General features: G+C 38.1%; 1 protein-coding gene across 1 annotated transcript; it reads left to right on the top strand.

Annotated features, from left to right (window-relative positions):
- Positions 1 to 1,090: 1,090 nt before the first annotated feature.
- LOC145766010 (calsyntenin-1-like) lies at positions 1,091 to 23,449 on the top strand. Its single transcript, XM_082577663.1, has 18 exons — positions 1,091 to 1,177; positions 2,674 to 2,796; positions 3,504 to 3,735; positions 4,358 to 4,692; positions 5,038 to 5,187; positions 8,716 to 8,916; positions 9,247 to 9,350; positions 9,920 to 10,121; positions 10,547 to 10,674; positions 11,316 to 11,478; positions 13,056 to 13,198; positions 15,796 to 15,950; positions 16,973 to 17,184; positions 17,280 to 17,429; positions 18,162 to 18,304; positions 19,428 to 19,617; positions 20,264 to 20,505; positions 21,411 to 23,449. The coding sequence occupies exons 1-18, from the start codon at positions 1,093 to 1,095 to the stop codon at positions 21,588 to 21,590; spliced, it is 3,138 nt and encodes a 1,045-aa protein (XP_082433789.1). The 5' UTR covers positions 1,091 to 1,092; the 3' UTR covers positions 21,591 to 23,449.
- The last annotated feature ends 425 nt before the right edge of the window (positions 23,450 to 23,874 follow it).

Here is a 23,874-nt window from a genome sequence, read left to right as displayed (position 1 = left end):
ATTTTTTCAAATCTACACTGTAAGGCTAGTGAGAGAAACTTTTTGCGGGCTCAGTGAGTCAGTGCTCACACATTACTTACTGTATATATATTGTAAGTATAGTAGCCTAAGGATAAGAAGTCATAATAAACTGAGCTAAGTTTATTGTTTTATTTTCTACCATACCATTTTCATTCCCGCATCTCAGACAAAAAATCTGATATGAAACAAAGAAAGCACTTATTATCATGGCAACTTCTTACATATTCAAATGAGCATATGAATTGACGAGCTTGATTTTCTAGGTATACATTATGTTGTTGAACCGTTGCTTTTATGTTAAAATCTACAGAAATAAGACTAACTAATCATTACTCAAAAAAAATAATTGTAAAAAATAATAAACTTTCATCGGAAAAGGTTAATTTCCACCAGAAATAGGAGACATTAATGCTAACTAGCTTTAATCGATGTACATGGCTGTTCTTTTTTTAAACTATAAAATTTGTGTTTTGAATTGTCTTCCTGCATGGCGAATAGTAAGAACAGAACCGCTGCTGAGCATGCAACTGTGTATTGGCAAGACACATAATGATATGTCAAAATAATGGGAGTAGTTGGCTCTAAGACTATACCTTCCTATGCTGCTTCATGTTATGTTGCATCTGTGATCGTAGTGTAGCTGCTAGTACTGTTTGTTGTGATAGTCACAAAATCAAACATGTTATTAATTATTGTTATTTCATAAAATTAAACATTTTATTTCAAAATTGAAGCAAGACCCCAGTGAAGCAAGTTATGTTGTTTAATCGTATCCTGGGTTTTTGATTTGGCGTTTTTATAAATTAGGTCTTGCAGGTTTTTATGCCATCCAGCTCAAATATGATGCTGACCATTCCACAAAGCTAAGGGGCTTGAAGCCTGAAAAATCCTAATGATGTTTGAAGTTATTTAGGTTTTGATTAGTTATTTTACATTTTGTCATTTCAAAAAATCTAGTTACACTGAACATACTTACAGTTTTTTTAGAATTTAATAAATGTATCAATAAATATGATGATTTAATACAAGATTGAATACTTGGTCTGTTTGCAACTTTCTGAGGTTTTGAAAATGAAACACTGGATTATTACCTTTATATTTTTGAAAACAATTTCTTCTCATCTGTTTAGTTTTGGATATACAACCAATCACAGAGGTAAACTGAAAATAAATTTTCAGATTTTTTATTAAACTATATTATACGTCTTTTGCTGCTTACTATCTGTTATAAAATATTAGTCTGTGACTAATTACAGTAACAAATTTTGGTGTAACAAATGTTGTATTGATATTTTTGCTTGAAAAAGTAAATTAATTTTTTCCAGCCATTTTCTTGGCAAAGCAAAGTTTATATATATTGAAAGCCTGACCTACTACATGTATATAGGTATCATTAATAAATGATATCGTGTATTTATTAATGATGTTCCGACAAGTCTTTTATAGAGTTTGGCATGTTTCAACAATTTTTGTCGCAACCACTGACTAACATTAGACGTTTGTGTTGTTTCAAGTTTTTCAATGTACTTTTAATTTCATGCATGAATCATGTTGTGGGCAATAGATATATATAACTTTAACTTTTTTGTGGTGCAAAATTTGATGATTAAGTAGGCTGCGGTAGTATATTTTGTTTTTTTTAAAGATTTATTATTCATATTGAATCGACTTTCTGTGCTTTCTGATAAATTTTATGAACAAACAAACTTAAACTATTCCTTTTCAATTCAAGAAGTTAATTGCTTGCTCCACTACAAGTGTTACAAAACAAGTTCATTTGATCCTGCTTATTTTTGCTGAGGTCAACAAATACAACTGTTCTTATCAATTTAATGTGCTCAGAATTGCCGATATTATTAAATTAGAAACTGCAAAATTTATGTACAAATATGTGCACAAAATGCTGCCCCGGGCCTTTGCTGGCTGCTTTATTTTTGTAATTTACGAAATTCACCATCATAAAACCCGTCAGAACCAAAAGAATGATTTATATTTGCCTTTTACAACGTCAAACTCTGGTAAGAAGATGCTATGTTTTAATGGAGTGAAACTATGGAATCAAGTATAATACCAAAGAAATAAAAGAAAAGTCTTATAATGTTTTTAAATTTAAATATAAATGTTTATTAAAGAATTTGTACAATGATCACTCCTGAAACGTATCATCCGCTTATTTCTCTACACAGTTTTTTTTTATGTTGCCCTGTGTTATTCCATTGTTAATGTATTATGTAAAGTGCTGGTATTGTGCTATATATTATATATGTGTTAATGTTCTTAATTTTGTGTTTTTTGTTTAAATGTTTGGTGGTAGCTGACTTTGGTGACCTTTTGGTCTTTCGCTGCCGTCCTTGTGCAAATTATTTGTGTTTATTGTGTTTTTGCTTTTTGTGTCTTTCTTTTTCGCCAACAAAAAATAAACTGAACTGAACTAATGTGAGTTCTGAAGTAAAATTTGATTTTTAACGAAACAAAGAATTCAAGACCATTGAATGTCGACTTGACATCTTACTTAAACGTATCTGACTTCTCTGTTCATTTGTGTTCCATTTCAATACATTTGCCGATATTCAAAGCTTAGATTTTATTTTGAATTTTATTTTTGAAGTGGTAAATCAGTAAATTTTTGGTGATTCTTTTTAATGTCTTCAGGACCAAATCGACACAAACCACATTTGGAAAAAAGTTTTATTGGAACGATTTATGAGACGTCAAATGAAGTGCTTGTCCAACCTGTGTTGTCTGCAACAGATGAAGATATGCCAGAACTACAAGGTTAATATCAACCAATCTTAAATTTTGACCTGAAAAATCAGTCTAATCAAAACTGCAAATATAGTTTTATCAAGTCCAGTCATTATTTTGGTAATAAATGCAGTAGTCCCTGCTTATCAACCCCACGGTTAACAGGCCCACCTGCTTATTAAGCCTAAATTGGTCCGGTCGAGAATTATTCTCATTAATTCCTGTAATTGAAAATGTTGCCCGCTTAGTAAGCCCAAAATAGTCTGATCCTGAGGTAGGCTTAATAAGCAGGGACTAATAGATTCAAATTGATGAGCAGCATAGAAATCATTTTGGTAGTATTTTTATACATACGGTACCATTAAACAATTAAACATCTTTTTACTATGTTTTCTTCAAACTAACAACTAAGTCAGGATTGTGGATGAAAAAGTATCCCAAAGTTTGCTGTTGGTTCTTTAAAAAACTCAGTTTTAGTATCATCAAGCCGATTCCATAACCATTTGCAAATTTGCAGTCTCTCAAAGGCCTTTAGAATTGTTGTGGTCAGATGATATTGCTTTGACTTTAAAATAAATTAAGCTCTCTTGTCATCTACGTATGCACTGCAGCGTACATGATGGACTAAGGTTAATTGATTGCAAAACTTTACAAGATTTTAACCCAAGTCGATTTAAATCTCAAGAATTTTATTTGAGTTTTCATTTTCTAATGTGAAATGTTGATATCGTTTTCAGGTTTAATTTGCGATTACCAACTTTACTCTATGAACAAACAAGAAACAGAGATTCCTTTTTATGTGTCTGTACTTGACAAAGCAACAGGTCGAGGAAAAGTGTTTCTTAAGCCAGACCAGACATTAGCAGCTTGCGACAATGAAAGTGCGTATCATTTACTTATTTCTGCTGTGGATTGTGGCATTGGCATTGATGAAGATGGAAAGCCGGTTGGTCAAAGAAGCTCTCACAGGCAAGTTCAATGCAACATTTTTTTTATTCTGACAAATTTTTGAAACTGCGATATTATGAACTTGCTCTAATATGACGTTTAATTCCCTTCATCATACACATATTTCTGAACAACTAAAATTTATACTGTAGATGTTGTTGTACCACAAAAAGACAAAAAAAGAATTGTGATCGGCAGGCACAACAGTCGAGAAACTTCTGAAAATCTTTTTGTGTTGTAAAACAGGCTGTGAAGGTTACATTTTGAGTAGTGACTTGATGCATATACCAACTTGCATGGTTTTGCGAATACGTTGTTTAAGTTTTGGCTGCAGTATTTTACGAGTTTACCGGAACAAGCTGTATAAAATAATCAGTGATTAAACAAGTGCCGAAGTCAAACCTAAATTTGGTTTGATTTAGACAAATCAAATGAGTCTAAATATGCTGAAGGTTAAAATCGAAGATATATTTGGTTGGAGGCTAATGCTTTGCCTTAGTTTGCAATTTTACTAGTTTCGTATTAATTTGAAGTCTACTTTTTTCTAATAACAATTTGTGTTCCAAGCTCTAAATAGTAAAGTTTTATATGTTATGTCAGAAAAAATGTAACTAAATAGCATTGAATATGGATTAACATGAACTATTGGTGCGATACTGATGAACCAAGCTTCATGGGCGAAACACGCGTCGGTTGCTGTCAATCCTGGCTGCAATCGACTCCCGAGAAACATAAACAGCGAAAAAAGTGATTTGTTTTATAGATCTCACTTGGACGTGACAGTTGTAGCAGAGAACAAACATGACCCTTATTTTCTAACGACAAATTACTTCGTGGACATCGAAGGCGATGTTACTGCTGGACAACCATTATTGAGTTTTGATGCAAGAGACAACGATTGCTTTCATTTGTACAGAGATATATGTAGATATGAAATCATGGGCGACCACGGTGACTTGTTTGAAGTCACTAGCAAAGGTATGATTATTATTAAAAGGACTCGTATCACGTCATGCGTTGGGTTGTCACCACGGAATGGCCCGTTTCGGTGAGTCCGATCCCTATTCGGTGATTTTTCCAATTTTTTTTTTTTAATTATCGGGTACCGTAGCCTAATTATCATTGCCGTTTTAGGGGTAAGAGGTTAGGAACTCACCGAATCGGACTCACCGAATAGTAGCAGACCCTTGTCACCAAACCAACAGTGCCTTATACGAGTACCATTTTTTCGCACATGTTTGTTTTAGGCATAAATCAACTCATAGGTACGCCCACAAAATCATAAAAAAGTGAATTTTTAAAACCACTTCTTTGGCTATTTAGGTTTGTTGCTGTCAAAGAAGAAGATTTTAGCGGAAAAAACGACTGTTGTCTGGAACATGTCGGTGAAAGCTTATGACTGTGGCGAAAGAAGTTCACTTCCTGCTTCTATAAATGTGAAAGTGAATCCCATCTGTCACCCTCATTGGTCAGGTGAGAGTGTTACGTAGGTAATGCTGGTAGTCTTGTTTTTTTTTGAAAGGGTGAACCAGTTTACAATTATTTCTGCAGCATTATTAATGAAACTGCTATGAATGAAACTGCTATGAATGAAACTATTAATGAAACAAAACTGCAGCATTATTAATGATTTTCCCAATTATCGAATGACAGCTTTTTGCATTGTTGCAACGTCTGCATATAAAATGCATTGATTTTGCAATCTGAGGTTTGGTTTGAGAGGAATTCGTGAATCACTTTGAATATTTGTTTCGGTTTTCATCCAGAAATATGCAAAATAGTTGTTTACTTGTCCCTAGTCATATGTTGAAGCTTTGGTGGAGAGTCTGCCTTGTTGTATCACAAGCATATGACGCCTAGTAGCATTACTTGGCTGTCTATGTTTGTAATCATGTGTTGTTGTCAGCCAATCGGCCACTGGGTTACACACAACGAAAATATGATAATAACTGTGTAAAATTTTATTTTGTATGTTATTCGCTCCGAGGATGCGCATTGTCATGGTGCGCGAAACGTCAATGAAGCAATAAACCATCTTGTTTATTGTTGCTTTCACTTTCAATTTCATCAGATGAACGTTGCAACTAGTGCTAGAAACGAAAAAATGGTGGTATCCAATTTGTATGCGTAACGTTGTATTGCGTGTTCAGAACGCCATCTGTTCAAGTAGGCAGCGATCAAATTTAGCTTCCGGATGCTAAAGAAAGAACGATCATTTGCATTTATTTGGAAACAGAAAAAAGAGTCCACCACAAAAAATATTAAAACCATTTTTCCATCCATCTTCTGTGTTTGATTTTAAGGCAAAGCGTGTTGAGAAATTACAAATTGTAGCGAGTTTCATTTCATCTTAAACCAAACATTGTCCAGAGTTCTTTACGCGTAAAAGATCAAGTTTTTAATGCTTCCATTGCTTTCGCCAGCTTCAGCGCTAAACTTTGAAAAAAAACTTTCTTCTACAAACTTTTGTTGAAGATTTTGAGCTGTTACAATTTATAAGAATTTTCATTAATTTCACTTTCACAATTTGAGTAAACTTTTGTTGTTGACCAACATGAGGAAAACACAATGCTTCATTCTTGTTAATCCGTAGTGCCACTGCTTCGGGTCTGCTACTATTCGGTGAGTCCGATTCGGTGAGTTTCTAACCTCTAACCCCTAACCCTAAAACGGCAATGATAATTAGGCTACGGTACCCGATAATTTAAAAAAAAAATTGAAAAAATCCCCCGTTAAGGGATCGGACTCACCGAATCGGACTCACCGAAACGGGCCATTCCGCACTGCTTCATCAACTCGGTAGGTAGGTTTTGAAAAACAACTTTGTGTTCTTGTGTTGACATTTTATTCGCTTGTGCAACGGCGTTCGCTCAATCACTGATGTCAATACTTGTTGACTGAATATTTAGAATTAAAGCCGATTTTTGGATTCATGAGAATTGTGTTGTAGCGACTCTTCACCAGTGCAGTGAATGTTCCTCTAATCTATTATTTAGCATCTTGAAGACTCGTTTGGCCTTGCTAGTCCTATTAACAGGTGCTGCTACATTCTCTCGATAATGTTTTTCTCAATTAAAAACCGTTTCCATCATTAAGTCTTTCTTGTTTTCCCACATCATCTACTGGATGTTGTTCCACTTGATGTAATCGATGTAACGTGCAAAACTTATACATTTGTTTTGTTTTTATTATTTTTATGCCATATTAAATTTTTACTGCATTCCTGAATAATTCATTGTTTTTTAATACAACTCCCGGATAGCTCAATGTTGTAAAATCGATCAAGCCTGTCTAGTGTCCGCCATGCTTTTCGAGTCTTTGACAGAAACAAGACGACAGCGAAAACTCATAGACCAGTGGTTTTTAAATGGTGCGTCGCGAGTCGCTCAAAATTTGTAAGAGCGCCGCGCGATAATGTCATGGAATAACTAGACTGAGCAATATTTTAGGCTTAAAAATATTGTGCGTTTTATTCAGCGTATTTTTTTTTAAAACTAACATTGAAGAATAAGAGAAAACTGTTTTTCAACGGTATTACTTACAAAAAGTAGCGATTTTAAATACAGCTGTCACACTGACCTCCTTCCTATGATATCGCGCGACAAAACGTTGTTGAAGCACGGGCACGGGTTTTATAAATTTGTTGTTAGTGCGTCACAAAACCAAATAAACTTTTGTAAGTGCGTCACATTGGAAGAAGCTCGAGAACCACTGCCCAACACTACCACTGCCCAACACAACCACTGCCCAACACTACCCTTCAATGCCCAACACTACCCTTCAATGCCTGGATAACTGCGGTTTCAGAAAACTTAAACCTTCTTTTCTTTAATTGTTTCATTAGTGAATAAACTCAAGTTTTCAATTGCTCTGGTCGAAGGGTGCCGGTTCGATTCCCTAAAACTTGTTATCCTTACAGCCGTGCAAATTTATGTTTTAGTTTGTTTTTGGCTTCAACTTACTTTGTTTTAAACGTTTTTTTGTCATCTTTATACTTTTCAAGTATGACTACAATATTTATCTATTAAAAGGGAAATAGTAATATTATTACATTAATATTCCACCTCATCGCAAATTATCATTATGAAAGCCACAACCGTTATTACAAGAATGAATGATCTCGATAAACACTCAATAACTTACTAGTTCTGTTGCTATGTATTACTGTGACGTCGTTAGTAAAAAATAAAAGTTAATTGATTTGTCCAACGCATAGACAAAAACACGTGAAAAGTTGTTTCCTAACTTGACTTTAATAAGTTTTTTTGCGCTGTGATGATTAAAGTACGGACTCAGGCACTTGACCTTTCCTTTTCATTCCCCGTCTACTTTTTCAAATATTACTTTATGTATTTTATTGTGTATTAAATTTAAGTAATTCCTGATGAGGACACACAGGTCTACGTGTCGAAAACGTTTGAGTTGATTTTTTTTTAAATTATGTTGTATCTCTGTGTAATTACACATGTTAAACCCGTTAAAGTCACTTTGTTTTGTTTGTCTATTACTTTATGTACCAGCAAAGTTGGATCAGAATTTACATTTTCCCAACAATCACCTCCTTCCTTACTATGGAGGCTCCTGGCACTGCGTTCCATGCCACTCGCATCCTGTTATAGTGTTATATCCTGTTCTGTCTGAACCAGCCTTGGCAGTCTCATGCGATTATGCGGCTCAAGTTTCCGCTTTATGCGAATTATGGATGATCCTTTCAATTTCTTGTTGACATCGGTGTAAGGAACTTGGATAAAATCAACCCCAACAATCGGAAAGCATGGTGAAAGGGCTGTAGAAACTGGCGGTCCCCTGCTACCGGGGACAAACGCCAAGTCTCCTCTACTAAAGAAGGGATAAATAGATGAAGATGATTTTGTTGTTAAAATGTTTTAAGTACGTTCGTCTTCCCACTGCAGCCTTGCCACGAAATCCATCAATCAAGGAGACACGTTCGAGGTTTTGCTTTAAACTTTGCGTAGTGCCACTAACAACGCCTATCTTCAGGTTGCCCGGAGAGCGTTGATTTTGTTGCTTTAAAAACCTCGTCCGTGCAACTTTGCGCAAAGCCAACTTTGAACACTTGCATTCCTCGCGATGACGTCACCAGTATCCAAGTCACCGTGAGCTTGGATATGAGCGGCGTCGAGTCCATCACGGGATGTGATCGTGATATGTATGCTGCAAAGGATGCTAGAAGGATGTGCGGTGAGCTATCAAGATTAATCCGCAGTACCTTAGTTTGTGGTTAAGTTCCCACTGAGTAAGGAATGTTTTTTCAAGGATTCAAACATGTTAATAAAATTTTTTAAACTTATTTCAGGAAAAATCCATATTTTGCAAGAGTTTTCCTAAATGTTTTATTTGTCTCTCATTTTATCACAGAAGAAATAATTAAAAAAACCAACTATTAAAAACTAACATATCACCACATGTGACCCCCTGGGGCCCTGGTGACCCTTGACTAACCCTAACCCTGAATACCTCCTCTTCCACCACAAACCAGGGTCAACATATGTTATTATTTGCATTTGACAGAAGGATCATTTCAAGAGCTTGTCGAACTTCTGCCAAGCTATCCCGCGTACAAAAGATTAACGAAAGTGTTCGACAAGAACACCCACAACCTTCCACAGTACAAGGTAGTCATTGTTCAACTGGATGCATTGTCAGAACAGCAAAGAAATGGTCAATCTAACATTTTGTTTTGTTACATGTAACAAGGATAACGCATTATTGACATCTTTTAACGTTAATTAGACGTTATTGGCGTCCAGTTATGTAGATTAGGTGTGGTCTTCCCATGCTAAGCTCGAATGTTGCCAGCTGGATCTGATTTTCATAATTTTAGAACTGAGTGACATTTTCATTTTACATCAGAGTCATCTGCATTGGCTTTTAAAAGCAACAAATTTCTAGTTAATTTGCTGTCATATCTTTAACATTGTCTTTCACCCGCTCCTCCATTTCTTAGAAGATAAAAAGTTCATTTTGCATTTTGCTTTTCTTCGACTTTTTTCATGGTGTCCAGGCTCATCCCTCATGGTCATGGTTAAGGGAACGAGAAAACAAGGGAGGAAATTTTTGTGTCCACGTCCAATGTGTCGTTAAGTGTCCTACCAAGAACACAACTGTGTGCCCTCAGTAGGTGTCGAACTGGCGTCCTCTCGGGCGTCTGCTATTTTCCCGCTACTGTTATTTTATGTCACAGAGGGAGGTGGCAATGCAGGGTGGCCGTGTGTACGCCTTTAACGGGATCGATCAAGCTATTGAGGTGGACGACCCTGATGCTAGATCCAAGCTCGACAGTCGCGAATTCTCCTCCAAGTTCTCAGTGATGTTTCGTCTATTCATCAATGCCAATGGAACGTCGAAGGAAAAATCAACAATCCTTTGCAAGTCTGATAGCACAGGTAATTGACAGCTCGCACAGGTGATTGACAGCTCGCACAGGTGATTGACAGCTGACACCGGTGATTGACATCTCGCACAGGTGATTGACAGCTGGCACAGGTGATTGACATCTCCCACAGGTGATTGACAGCTGGCACAGGTGATTGACAGCTTGTACAGGTGATTGACAGCTGTGACTCCTCTACCTATCAAAGCTGTAGATTTGGACCAAGAATATACGACTCTGATTTTACCTTTTTTAAAACTCACTCCGGATAACCAACCTTCTGGACGACACGATTATGACATCAGCTCTAGTAGTACGGCCCTGCATCCATCGCTCAAATACTTGTCACTCTCAGGGCGCACCTCTTTACATCGCATACGCTACCAGTTATTGTGCCGTTTCCGTGTCTAATTTATAACTTTCGATTACTGTTCTTAGGTTTAAGTCGTCATCATTTCTCCATTTACGTTCAACACTGCCATTTGATGTTGCTCATCAGACGAGAGCGGGAGAGCAAAGGGAAACTTAACCCAGCGGAGTGGCACTGGAGGCTGGGAAGTGGCAAGGTAGCTCCACTTAATTTAATTTGACGAGCTTCAAGTTGATTTACATTTGAGGGCAATTGGTTGACTAAAGCTCTTTTATCCAAATGTTTATTTTTGGCTTCATATTTGATTGTGTTAGTAATAGTACAAATTGAGTAGGAGATAGTTTTGGCTATCTAAAGGCAAACGCTGGTCTGTCCACTGTAGATTTCACTCAAGCGGCTGGTTCCGCCAGCGTTAGATTTGAATAATACATAACATATGTTTGAACTAGCATCCGGTCAACAGCAGAAGCGGCAACGCAAGCCGCCGCGTCAACTGTGAACCGACAAAAATATTTTTCAAATGATCAGTTTGGTCGATTGTCTACAAGCATTTAGTTTAAGCAAGCCCAGGGGCCAGAAATGATAATTCTCTTTCTATGACAAAAGAAGCAGTTAAAAAGAATGTAATTTGCATCATGATGAGCCAGTTGTCCGCAGTGACTCCTCTATGTCCTTGTTATCGTCAAATCGCAAGCTCATTTTCTCACGTCATCCGTCATTATCTTTTCCCGGTTGTTTATAAAAATAAAAAAATCTACAAGTTGTTTGTTTCCAGATTAAGTTCTATGAAGTAGATAGAAGTTTTTTCGATTTCGGTTAATCCCCTTATTTTAACAGAACTGCTCCGAGAAGTGGTACCAGGTTTTAATCACCGCAGACTTCCCAAACATAACTCTTTTCATTGACGGGGTGAAACAGCATCCCTTCCTTATCGCCGATGATTACCCCCTTCACCCTACATCTGACCCCACCACATGGACCATTGGGGCCGCTTGGCAAGGTAATTACCAGGCTGGTGTGGTTTAACGAACGTTACAATTACAAACATGCAATTCAATGCAACAGCCGAGTAAAGTAGCTACCACTTTGCCGATGTGGTAGGTTCGATGACTGTGCAGCATAGTCCGTTCTTGGCAACCCGTTACAGTGATAGTGTTCAGGATGGTGTTCATGGTGTTCAGGATGTAGTGTGGCTTAGAACATTTAGTAACTTCTTTTCAAAACTTGTGCTATAATATGTCAATACTTTTTATATTTCAGCTAGATGTGATTGCAATTATACTTTCAATTTTTTTGTAACTTTTTGTAACACGCAATATGGAAATCGCACTTTCCAGATTTGACGCTATGTAAATGCTGATTCATGAAGTATGATTCACTGGTCAACAATTTATTTTTGATTATTTCTTGCATGAGATTTTTTAACGGATTCTGTATAAGTTTAGAATGCTGATTTCAAATCTGCAATCAGTTTCTCTCTGCATGCTCTTGTTTTTATGCAATCGACAATTTATTTTTTTCGTCTATTTGTGGCATATATTTGGTGCTTAAATCAGATTTATATCAAATAATTTTTATTTATCCGGGCTATTTTCTTTAAATTTACATTGAAGGAGTTTTAAAGTCAAAGATTTTATATCATGAAATGAAAGAATGAATGTATGTGTTTGTCTGGTATCCATTCCATTACGACCATAAAATGCCCACACAGTCATTTGGGTCTCTAAACAGTAGGGGTTAAAAAAGGAACCAATTCTGCCTGATGGAGCTTTCGGACCCCCGTAAGATCTCTTTTAATGGCACCACAATTTCCAAACTCAAATTTACAGAGGCAAAGTTTTCAAATATTGCAAATAATCAAGTTTTAAACAAAACATTTTGGTTGGTTTAGGTGCTAGAAGCATTTAAAAATTAAAAAACATAAGATATTGATGATACTAGCACCTATACATCAAGATGTTGTTTTGCTGTTGAATTGTGTAGCATAGTTTATAAAGAACTAGCACAGAAATTTGTAGTCCTCCAATACAATTGCAACAGAAATTATAAAATTCTGAAAATGACAAAAATTGCAAAAATTGCCGCTACCCCCACAAGACAAACACGACATAGCGCCGGACATTGAAACGGCCGCTGTGGGCAAACCGTTTGAGATATTGATCTAAAACTTGGAATTCTTGCATTTGAATACTGAAAAGTTTGGGTGTTCATCATAGTGCTAGAAACAATTCTTACATTTGGTAGACTAAAGAAGAATATGACAACTTTCAGCAAAATCTGTGCCATTTACATGGGTGTCTATGTTGGTACGGGATGACCCATATCGTAAAAATAAAATATACTATATCTTAATTTTTAAAAAATGCAGACCTTGCAGAAAAAAAGTAAGGGCATATTCAGAATAAGCGTCCCCAAATTATGTAAGAACAAGTGTTGGTAGAAATGCAATAAAAGTTTTGTTGACCGGTGCCATGTTTCATGTTTTTTAAAGTATTTTCCACACCCTGTTGGCTAACTGTCGATTTTGCAGAAACACATAATTCTTGTTGCTTTTTCCAATCGCTCACCTTTCTTTAGGTCGAAGGTCAAAGTACGCTCAATACTTCAACGGGAAGCTCTCTGACGTCATCGTCCATGTAGGAACCCTGGAAGACGTCAGAGTGATGCGATGCGTGGGTCGGTGTATGGAAGGATTGGCAACGGTTGCAGAGCGGTCTGATGTAAGTCGCGGGATTTAGATTTAATGCGTTTCTTTCATAATTACTTTGCTTGTACGGCATTCTGCTTCTCAGTAATCGATGATTATGCGGCATTTGACATCACTCTAATCAACGACTGGTTTACAAAATCAATATTATAATCTCATCTTTTAAGTGAGAGTTGATAGATTGACCAATGTACTACCGACTAAAGTTTGATCAGCTTCTTGTATATTCTTTCGTACGAGAAGTTGGTTTTTATACTACGTTTCATTGGAGTCAAATGTCCGGGCATTCTTCAAGCAGTCACTTGATTGTAGAGTCATCAGCTTCATCATCTTCGTGACCTTTGCTGCAGGGGCGAATACAAGTTATATAAGCAGTCGCCGTGCTTGGAACACATGCAAGATACGATGGAACACAATTAGTGATTACACTTTTTATATTCTTGATCTCAACAATAACCACTCGTGATAACACTAGAATGGTTTTTTAGCTGCTTTTTAGTCAGGAGATCCCCTATCCTTAATGGAACTCAATAAATACACTAGAATATTTATCAGAAACACAGTAACCCCTCCAAGAAATGCTCTTCTATCACTTATGTCACAAAGCAATGGTAATATCGTAACTACGGTAATAATATTATTAATAATGTAGCGCTTTTGTTTAAATTTTAAAAGTTGAACTGTTTGATGACCAATAAAATTGCAATCTCGCAATCATAGTCAAATAATAATGCATCAATAAGGATTTTGTTGCACGCCCCTTGTACGCAATAAAGAAAGTGCTCGTTGTTCCATAACGAGCACTCAGCTTTGTGTTAGCCCCAGGTAGATCGTTCCTCCCAAGCAGTGGGCATCTCCAGACAGCTTAATAATGATAATGTTATGATTTTATTTTTTGTCGCTCTACGACAGCTAAGGTATTTTAGCGACAGGGCTCATTTTTAATTTTATATCAGACTTAAGATGTCATCACATTATTACCCGTATCACGTTTTCTTTCTATCTCTTACCAGGAAAAAGACTTGGAAAGATTCAATGACGTAGTTTAATGGGTCAAACCGAAAAGCAGTCAATTAAATTCACGGATACTTCTACTGGTGAAATGATATATAAAAACGCTTGAAGGACTCCAACGAACGGCTTCTCAAATAACTCTAATTTCTGCATCAACTATACCAATTCACAACTCATAGCACAACTCTCATAATCAACTCGTAACAATCACCATAATAATAATCTCAGAATCTCAGAATAAACATTACACAAACTACACCACTATTTATAGTTGGCTGTTCAGTCCAGTAACTTCGAGAAGGTTACATCATAAAGAACCATCGTTCGGTCACGTAGCATTTAAAAGGTAAACAACAGAAGTGTCTAGAAGGTCACGTAGGGAAAATGATTCCAGAAAACACGTTACATAATACAGATTTCGTCATCAGAGGTTACTTCAGGTCATAACCGACAATAACACAACGCACCAGAATTCCATAATGAAAACAACACGCTTGTTGAAGATACAAAGCAAGCCATCGCGAGGCATTTGCACCTTGATTGTGACAACCCGACTTATTCTCACTGCGTTATGCAAGAAAGAACACAATCGGTACTGTTTTAAAGTCTTCGGTTTGACCCGATCTGGAATCGAACTCAAATCTACAAGCTCCAGAGCCGAAGACTCAACCACTGAGCTGGTTGACGACGGTCGGTTTGGTTATTTTCCACAGTTTCCACAAAAGTAAAAGTTCAATTGAATGGCAAAGCAGCGATCGAAAGCTCCGTGGTAGAATTAGTGGTGCGATACTGGCGAGCCCAGGCTCATGGGGGAAACACCAATGGCTATCGCTGTCAATTCTTGCCACAATCGACAGCCGGGAAACAAAGGAATTGTGCTTTTGCTGCACCTCTATTATTACATCAATTATGCATGGCTTGTCTTTTTATCTCTTTTTTTCCAGTTGGCAAGCATTCTGCTTCCTTCATCGAACCAATATTTTACAACATTAGAACGACGCAAAGTAACAACTTATTTTTTCCACTTAGTGGCTCTTATTGCAGACCTCACCAAGAGCTATTATCTCCGCGTTTAATTTCGCTTCAGTTATTATCCGCATGTCCTTTCCTCGTCCGCTCGTACTTGCTAATGAGAAACTATCGACCGAATAAGGTTTGCCACAACTACATTGATTTTCTGCAATTTAACGTGGAGCTGATGGAGCAGATACTTGGGATCTGCTCACTTTATCTGATTTTTAACTTTTGAATCTCATCCTTATCCACCTTTCAATGTTTGTGTACCGGCACTTAATTTCTCCCGGAATTATATGGTCACTTAACGACTGAACCACAATTGATTAGTCCGAGTTTTTGCTACAATACACTTCAGATGTTTTTTACATCAAATATAGTTATAACTGTCTAAAATCTCTACAGCCTGTTTCACCCTAAAAGGGAGATCATCAGAAGGAATTATTCAAATAGAATCATATGTTTTTATATACAATATTTTGCTCCAAACATTCCTCCGAAGCCTTGGACCTTGCGGAGTTGATCCCTCACGTTGGCACTAAATTGAAACCCTCCTATTCAAACGCATTCTCTACTTGACAGGATCCAACTTCACTTTCAACGTTCACTTTGCACTTACGATCGAACGGAAGTGACGTAGACAGCGTGACGTCAGAATTGGAAAGGGTTGCTTACTTGAACAAGAGACGTTTTCCCTCCGGAGGTCAACGCCGCGTCAAAGTTCAAACGGAAGTCACGTGAGATAAATATTAACATATATGTGGTTTTTTTTTGGCTGATGAAGTTGCAAAATTGTTCAATGTCTGTCTTGTGATCATCATGCATTCATGCGTACCCGGATATCATTCACATAGTTCTTCCAAAAAGCCATGCCTCTAATCATGGCCTCTAAAGGCCATGCCCTAATTAAACTCGACAGTTCGTGTTTATGTATTGTGTTTACTTATTTATCAGTGAGTGAAATCCAAAGTTTTTTAGTCATAACACTTAAAAAAAAAACGATAGAATTTTTGTATGAAATTTAACAAACGATTCAAAATTCTAGGTTTCAGAAACAATCTGAAACAGTTTCGTAAAATAGCAATATAAAGCCAACATAGCAAGTACTGCTATTTTGCATTCATCAAATGCTGGCATTTGCACAACAATCTAACCTTTTAGTGTTATTTATTAAGTAAGTAAGAATCGATTTCGCTATAGTAATAGCACCTTCAGCTTATTCAAATAGATTTCTATTCAAATTTCTTATTCAAATAGATTTCAAAAAGAAGATTTCTTACATCAATTGCTTAAAACATTGCTGCATCATTTTGGTACTTTCCATCCAATAGCGTGGCCTGCTTAGTTTTCGTCGTATTTTATAGTTTCATTGTAAATTTCCATTTGTGTTTGAAATTTTTCTGTGTCTTGGAAAATTTAGACAAGGCTGTCATTGGCCGTTACACTTTTCCGTTGATACTTTCTTATCGTATTCAGACTTTTTGAAGGTTTAGATCAAATGAATAGAAAGGCAAGGAAGCCAATCTTCGTGTCCACCTTCCAGCATGCCTTTAAGTGTCCTGCCTTAGACACAGCCGCATGCTCTTGAGCGGTGTCGAACGGCGCCTTTTTGGAACTCTGATCCACCGTTCTCACTGCTAGGCTCTGCAGCGGACATATTAGTTTGTCGAATATTTAAAATGTGTTCTGTGATTTGTCCTCGAAGCGTCGAGTCGAACCATAACACGAGCAAACGTTCATCATTTATTGCTACGTTTAGATGCACACCGACTGCCAAGATTTGCCCCTTCGTGCCCCCATTCCAAATGGTCGTAGACGTTCTACCCCCACCAGACCCCCTTATCACCATAAATGGGGATAACATAATCTCTCGGTCACCAGACAGTGTCAAAGGCCATGACCTTCATTTATTTGATAACATCGTCATCACTTCCGGTTCCAACGTCACGTCGGGTTTCAACGTCACTTCTGGTAAGATAAGTGATTTTCTTACATTCGTCTAACTCGCGTGAGGCTTGCTTCTATTTTGCAGCCTTCAAAACAAACAAACGTCTGTCATCTTTCAGAACCGTCGCTACCGAGTCACAATCTGGACAGTTGCGTCATAAACAAGATGAGAGGCGAGGGAGGGGGTGTATTGGAGGTTCGCCCCAAACATTTACTCTCTGGAAACCTGCTGGAGATGGAGAAGCGCGACAATGGAATCACTATTCGAGGTATAGAGCGTTTACTTTAATATTGTTGTTTTTAACTTTGCATCGCTTAAAGAAGAAAATGTATTCTTAGGGGACATGGGGCTGGTAGTGAATTGGTGCCACATTTGTATGGACTGTTTAGGGCATGCGCGGTACGTTTGAAATTTGTTCCAATAAAATTTTGCTTCCCAAAACGATTTGCGATATTTTGTTCCGGTCGAGCCTCAGGACCGGGTGGCATTGGGAAATGCAATCAGACAAAGTGGACGTTCGTTGACGCCCAACCCTCGCAATACGGGAACAAGAGACGTTAAATAATATACTGTAGATAGATTTCATCGCCCCCACCCTACTATCACCAACCTACCATGAAGCATCAGCATCTGACCAGCACCCAAACTGTCGGCACTCGTCCAACCTTTTTGTAGAATCGTGCACACGAAACTTTGTAATTTGAATTCACCGTTAAATGACTGACGTTGACGTCACATACTAGTATTGTTACGTATCATCATTTGCATATTTTATGAATTATGAAATATTGATGATTTAGTGGAAAAAATTGTTGGTTGTTTTTAAGGGGCAAGAGGCTACCCACAGTACTTACTTTCTAAAAATATATTCTATTTTTTTCCACTTATTATAACCCAAACAATTTTAAGACTTCTGTACTGCAGTAGAAAAGTTGTCAGATTGTTAATCTCCGTTTCCTGCTTTGGCCGCATAACTTTCATCCCGCATCATTTCACAAAGGCATTCAACCGGTTGCCACTTATCAAGCCGTGTTGCGAGGAGTTGTCTACAAGGACGATGGTCAGAACTTTGATGAGGATGTCTTCTACCTCTTCTGCTCGGAGCTGAACGGCCGTTACCATAGCAACGTCCATATGGTTTCTGTGAGTGATCTCGCCATAAATAAAACATGAACTTAAAATTAATCATCGCTTTGACTGCCTGGTTTGTTGAACGAACAGCGTTGGACGTAATTTAACCCAGTTCGTTTTTATCACGCCTTGAGTAGATTGTGTGCAGTCCGTACAATCTTAAGCTGTGAAAGATTTTCAAAATGTTTGAAACCTGATTCGATCCAACGTAAAAGCATCTTCTTGTGCGTTGCATCACAGATATGAAACGCTTTGCTCGTGGTTACAGTGAGCGGGTGTCAGGCTACCGTTGCCGGTTACTGTCTGAACTACTTGTGACTACTGCAAGCGGCTACGTTATTATGCTGCAAATCTAAAGGATCCTCTAGGATCTAGAGGTTCCTAGTTCGATTCCAGACGACAACTGAAGCTGGTCTTCAACAGTAGTTTTGTTTGGCGTTTTCACACTTGACGCTCGTTGTCTTTTAGTTAGTTTTGAAATATATTTCCGTTTTGAAATATATTTGAAATAGTTTTGAAATATATTTTCGTGTTAGTAAACTATATTGAAACCACCGGGCAGTGCAGTCCAGGGACTGTCTAAAGTCAAATGATCAACAGTTTGCCTGCTTTTTTCGCAATTTGGATAGATTGGTGTGTTTTGATAGCCCCATCGATGAAGAGTGGTAGCAGGTCGTGGCCTTCAATAAATCGGTTTCAGCAAACAACAAAACGATTTCTAGAATGTTGCTTATTGAAAGCTAATTTTTTTCAAGTTTGAAACTATTCTCCATGAACATACATAACTCAGCAACAAAACTACATTTAACATACTAACAAAAACAATAAGCGAACGTTTTCGGCTAGTTATCAGCCCTTTTCAAGCCTATAAGAAAAATATTTTTAAAAGAAATACTAAAGAATAAATACACTATCACAACAAAAATATGGTCAAATCTAAACATTTGAGAAACTTGCTTAACTGAATTATTTTCTACCTAAAAAGTGTTTTTCTTTTCCTAAAAAGTGTTTTTGTTGTGTTTAAGATAATTTATTCAATACACTTTAACATAACTACTGGGATTATCTCAAAACATCGCTGAAGAGTGTAATAGAGGGGGTGTAATCACACGTTGTTGTAACGTTGCTTTTGCAGGTTGTAGAGCAGGGTGGAGTCAAACTCCTTCCTGTCGCAATACCCGATGAAACTCCTCCAAGATCAATGAACTCCCACATCCTACCAGCTCCATTGGTTGCAAGAGATCGAGATGGAGAGTTGAGACTCCATGAGGTTGACCAAGAGGATCCGTTTGAGGAGCAGTTCCTACTTCCTCCTGATCAGTCATGTGAGAATAATAGAGATGTTAAGCTTACATGCTTACATGGTATGTCCGGTGGTTGAAGATTTAAACAAAATCTACAAGGATGCCCACACTTTGTTTTCAAGCATATAATTAAGTATCTTGCTAAAGACACAGCCGCATGTTCTTGAGCGGTATCGAACCGGCGCCCTTTTAAACGCCAAACAGTGCTCTCGGCTATGCAGGCGACAGCGACATTAGATTGCGGTACACGAAGTGATATATTGTCTGTCCACGCTAGAAGAGTCAATTATCAGTCAGACTAAACTCGCATTTCAGTGTAAGGTTTTTTCATTTTGAAATTTTTGATTGTTTGAAAACTATTTTCAATGTTGCAATATCGTCAATGAGAATTTTGATAGCGTTGCAACGTTTTCCAAAGCAGTCAAAAGTGACTCTCCAACTGTAGTGAATAAGTCGAAGTAGAATCTCTCAACAATAATCACTTAGCCTGTATGCTCATGTGATGATACTCACTTATTGGCATCCTATGTTATGTTATTGAGTGTACGGGAGGTGAAAGATTACATCGAAACAAGGTGAAAGAAATCTTCCAATAACATCCCAAATTTGACATCCTCCTTTGTTCTTCAAAGTGGTTGTGACTTTCATCTTAGGGATTACTTTATAGATTCCAAGACCTCAGCCAATGCTGCTGCTTTGGTGATTGGCGTTTGTGTCTGTGGGATGGTGGTTGTTGTCCTCATCATTACAGCTCACACCAAGCTCAGTGGATGTTCAGAGCTCAGTGGATGTCCGGAGCAAGAAGATGATGAAGAAGAAGTTGTCAAGGAGCATGTCTGTTATGATGTGGAGGAAGGGGATTTAGATTGGGATGACTCGGCAATGACAATCACTGTAAACCCGATGGAGGTGAGAAAGTTATTAAAGTTAGTTAGTTAGTTGCTAACCTAAATACATTAGTTGTTGAAGTTTGTTACCATTTAAAAATGTGTTGCTAAGTCAAAATTTGTTGAATAAGCTACAAAAATTAATTTATCTCGTATGAATATATCTGAACCTCTTCCTCCTTCTGAAAGAATTGGGGAGCTGCACACCTGCTGATCTTAGGGACGAGCTGTCACTATGTGAACCAGTTTGTCAAATGCTTGACCATGGCTATATGTATTGTATACAGCCGAAAATATTCGCAATTTGTATTTTTCTTTCATATCTTGATGATTGCCATTTTGTTCCACTTGCTTACAATTCAAAGGGATCACAAAGAAATTACTTTCATCGAGTTTTGCCATTTGTCCTTTGGGGCGGTGATTGTCTTCTGCGTCTTTGGTCGCAAGTCAACGGCAACTGTGGAAAACTTTGCTCTGTCAGCTAATCTTCCGCCCAGATAGCTCAGTTGGTTAGCGCGTGACTTCTGGAACGAAGAAGCTACAAGATTAAGCGCCGCTGGTTTGACTCTCGGGGTGTGCGCTGGAGCAACGCACGTTAAGGATCGCTCTCCATTCAGCGGCATCTAATGGATGGAGTAATACCCTGGCAACAACACTTGTCAATCTCGGTGACCGGGCCTACGTCAGTGATACAAAGCCTCTACAAGTATGCGAAACTACCAGGATTAAGCTCTGCAAGAAGCTTTCCCAGTCCGAGGATAAAGACTCAATCATCTCTTCGTTTTGGCATTGATTGAACATCAACAATGTAAAAAATGTCTTTTTCTGACTGAATTGTTGCCTGTGCTCTACCTTTGTGATAACAGAGATGTGCTCTGGAACATCTTCCTGAAAGGCTTTCTCAGTCTGAAACAACATGTTTTCCAGAGAGAGTCCGGAGGAGGAGAAGATGCTAGCGATTATGATTTCTCTGAGCTGGACGAAGATGAGATCTGTGACAGAGATGATCGTGATGATGACAGAGATGATCGTGGTGATGACAGTGATGATCGTGCACCCGGCGCTCGTCAGAAGGCGGTTGACGATTCATATGAATGGGACAATTGATTTACTTGTTTGCTTTTATGACGTCATTGTGAACTGTAGTTTTAACCGCTTGCACGCGATTGGACAATCAACAGGCCGCGCGTTTTGATTCAAGATCGAGTCGTCACTTATCACAACCCCACCTAGTGTACAAAGCATGAAGGGCGCTAAAAGTAAATCCCATGTAGTGGTTTTGTATTTCGCTGTATGCAAGGATGTATGTTGCATTTCTACGGTAAATTAACTTGAAATCACATTGGATCAACATACCGTAAATATGTCAGTGTTATTATGGTACTCTATTTTAACAGTGTTGTGTTGCGAATGCAATGTTTTTTACTTGCACAGTATTTAGCTTAAATTTGTTGACTATTTGTGATCAGGGCCGTGGCTAAGGCAGGGGGCAAGGGATCTATATGTGGGACGCAGCATTAAGGAACGCAGATTGACTTGAGATTCTACGTAGCAATGTACAGATTGTTGTTCTAAGTAACGACTCACGGCGTCAGAGGGTGCCAGCTATTGTCATCGTTCCCACGTGCTGGTTATGCTGCTTGAAGTTAGTTACCTTTTGTTACACCACAAAGTGTTATTTGTCGTCTCAAACTTGTACATTCGTATTTTTCTTGTTCTATGACTGTGAGTGTGACGTCACCATATTGTTGTACGTCAGCATGAGTTGTTTATTGTTGTACGTTGATTCTACGTTGAAACGATGTCCATTTATTGTGGTAACAATTATTTCATTTCGCGTCCATTGTGAACACATATCCTACCGTGTGACTACAAATAGAGATAAAGGAATCAATTAGCAGCAAAACATTGCACATTCACCACTCCAACTGCTACAATTCAGATGTGCCCAGGACCGGATTTAGCTGATGGGGGGGCCCGGGGCACTTTAAGATCAGGGGCCCCGTGCAAAAAAATTTTTTGCGCCTACGGCGCAAAAAAACCACCTCTAAGTCTACAGTAGCATTAATCCAGCACCTCACAGCATTTTGCAGAAACTTTAAAGGCTGAAAGGAAAAAAATAACACAAAATCGTATTTTTTCCAAGCAGGGAAGCCCTTCAAAAGTCAGGGGGCCCGGGGCACCTGCCCCTCTGCCCCCCCCCTAAATCCGGGCCTGGATGTGCCATGAAGTTTTTGCCAGGGACACAGCTGCATGCTCTCGACGGAGTCACACCGACGCTGTTTCGAGCGCACTCTGTCATGCAGGCGACTGTTACCCTGCAGTCCCACCTCAATCGGGAGCTCCCATTGTTGGAACCCTCAACACTATTTTCTTGGGGTGCACCTCATTGTTTATCGTTGTTCCAGCCCCGTGTTTGATAAGAGCCGTTTTTTATGGAAAGAGTAGCACTTTAAAATCTTGTCATGCCTTCAAGAAATCTTGAAGTGTATAGACTGGTGCTAGTATTGTTGCATTTGTGCTTTTTGGTCTGGTGGTAACAAAGTGCTTGCTTTGGTTTTGAAGCTCAATTAAATTATTTCTTTTGAAAGCAACCTTTAATAACTCGAAGTGTCGCAGTGTTAGCAGAACCCGGGAAAAGAATTCTCCCTGCTGCTTTGCAAAGTACCCATTCGCAATTTCATGTCAGGAGCACTTTTTTGTAATGCAATTTAAGGTGATCTCTAAATAAAAAGGTATTTTTTCACCTGCTGTCGAGGCTGTTCTGCCAATGTCTCCATGGTATTTAAAGAAGGTTGCCCGATCCTGCCAGACTTTTGTGCAGGTTTCACTTCCCGGAATCTAGATATTTTCGCAGTTTCGATTTTGTACCTAAAAACCTCAATGTTTTGTCCCTATATTGAGGACAAAGTTTCCTATCTGGCAACACTGTGTGACTATTGCATGGCTGTAACTCTGCACATCATTTTGGGAAAAAGTAGCCTAGTGCAGTATTTCGTAGCTGCCATCATCATGAACAAATTAATCTACTTTGTGATGTCACAATATGATGCTGTCAATCGTTTATGTCGTAACCACTGTGCTTGCTGCTTGAGTTGTTTGTGGCGTATTTTTTCTACTGGTTTGTGCCCGCTAGCTGGCGCATATTGGGGGATGCCTGGTAGATAAAGACACCCTTTCTCAAAGTACGAAATTAGCGATGAAAATCATTCAGTGCGGCATTTAAGTAACCTCGTCTTTTGACTCTTTACTTTGCACATCTTAATGCAATGACTCGGCTTTTTATACTAAAAGTGTTTTGACAAGGCTTATCTTACGAAGACGATAACTTAAATTTACTTTGTTTTGACAAGTAGGTGTTTAATTGCTCTCATTGTTTGGTTTGCTTCCA

This window comes from Aplidium turbinatum, chromosome 3 (genome assembly GCF_918807975.1).
Source record: "Aplidium turbinatum chromosome 3, kaAplTurb1.1, whole genome shotgun sequence".
Classification (NCBI taxonomy): domain Eukaryota; kingdom Metazoa; phylum Chordata; class Ascidiacea; order Aplousobranchia; family Polyclinidae; genus Aplidium; species Aplidium turbinatum.
Note: the sequence above shows the minus strand (reverse complement) of the source record. Positions and strands in the feature narration are given on the sequence as shown.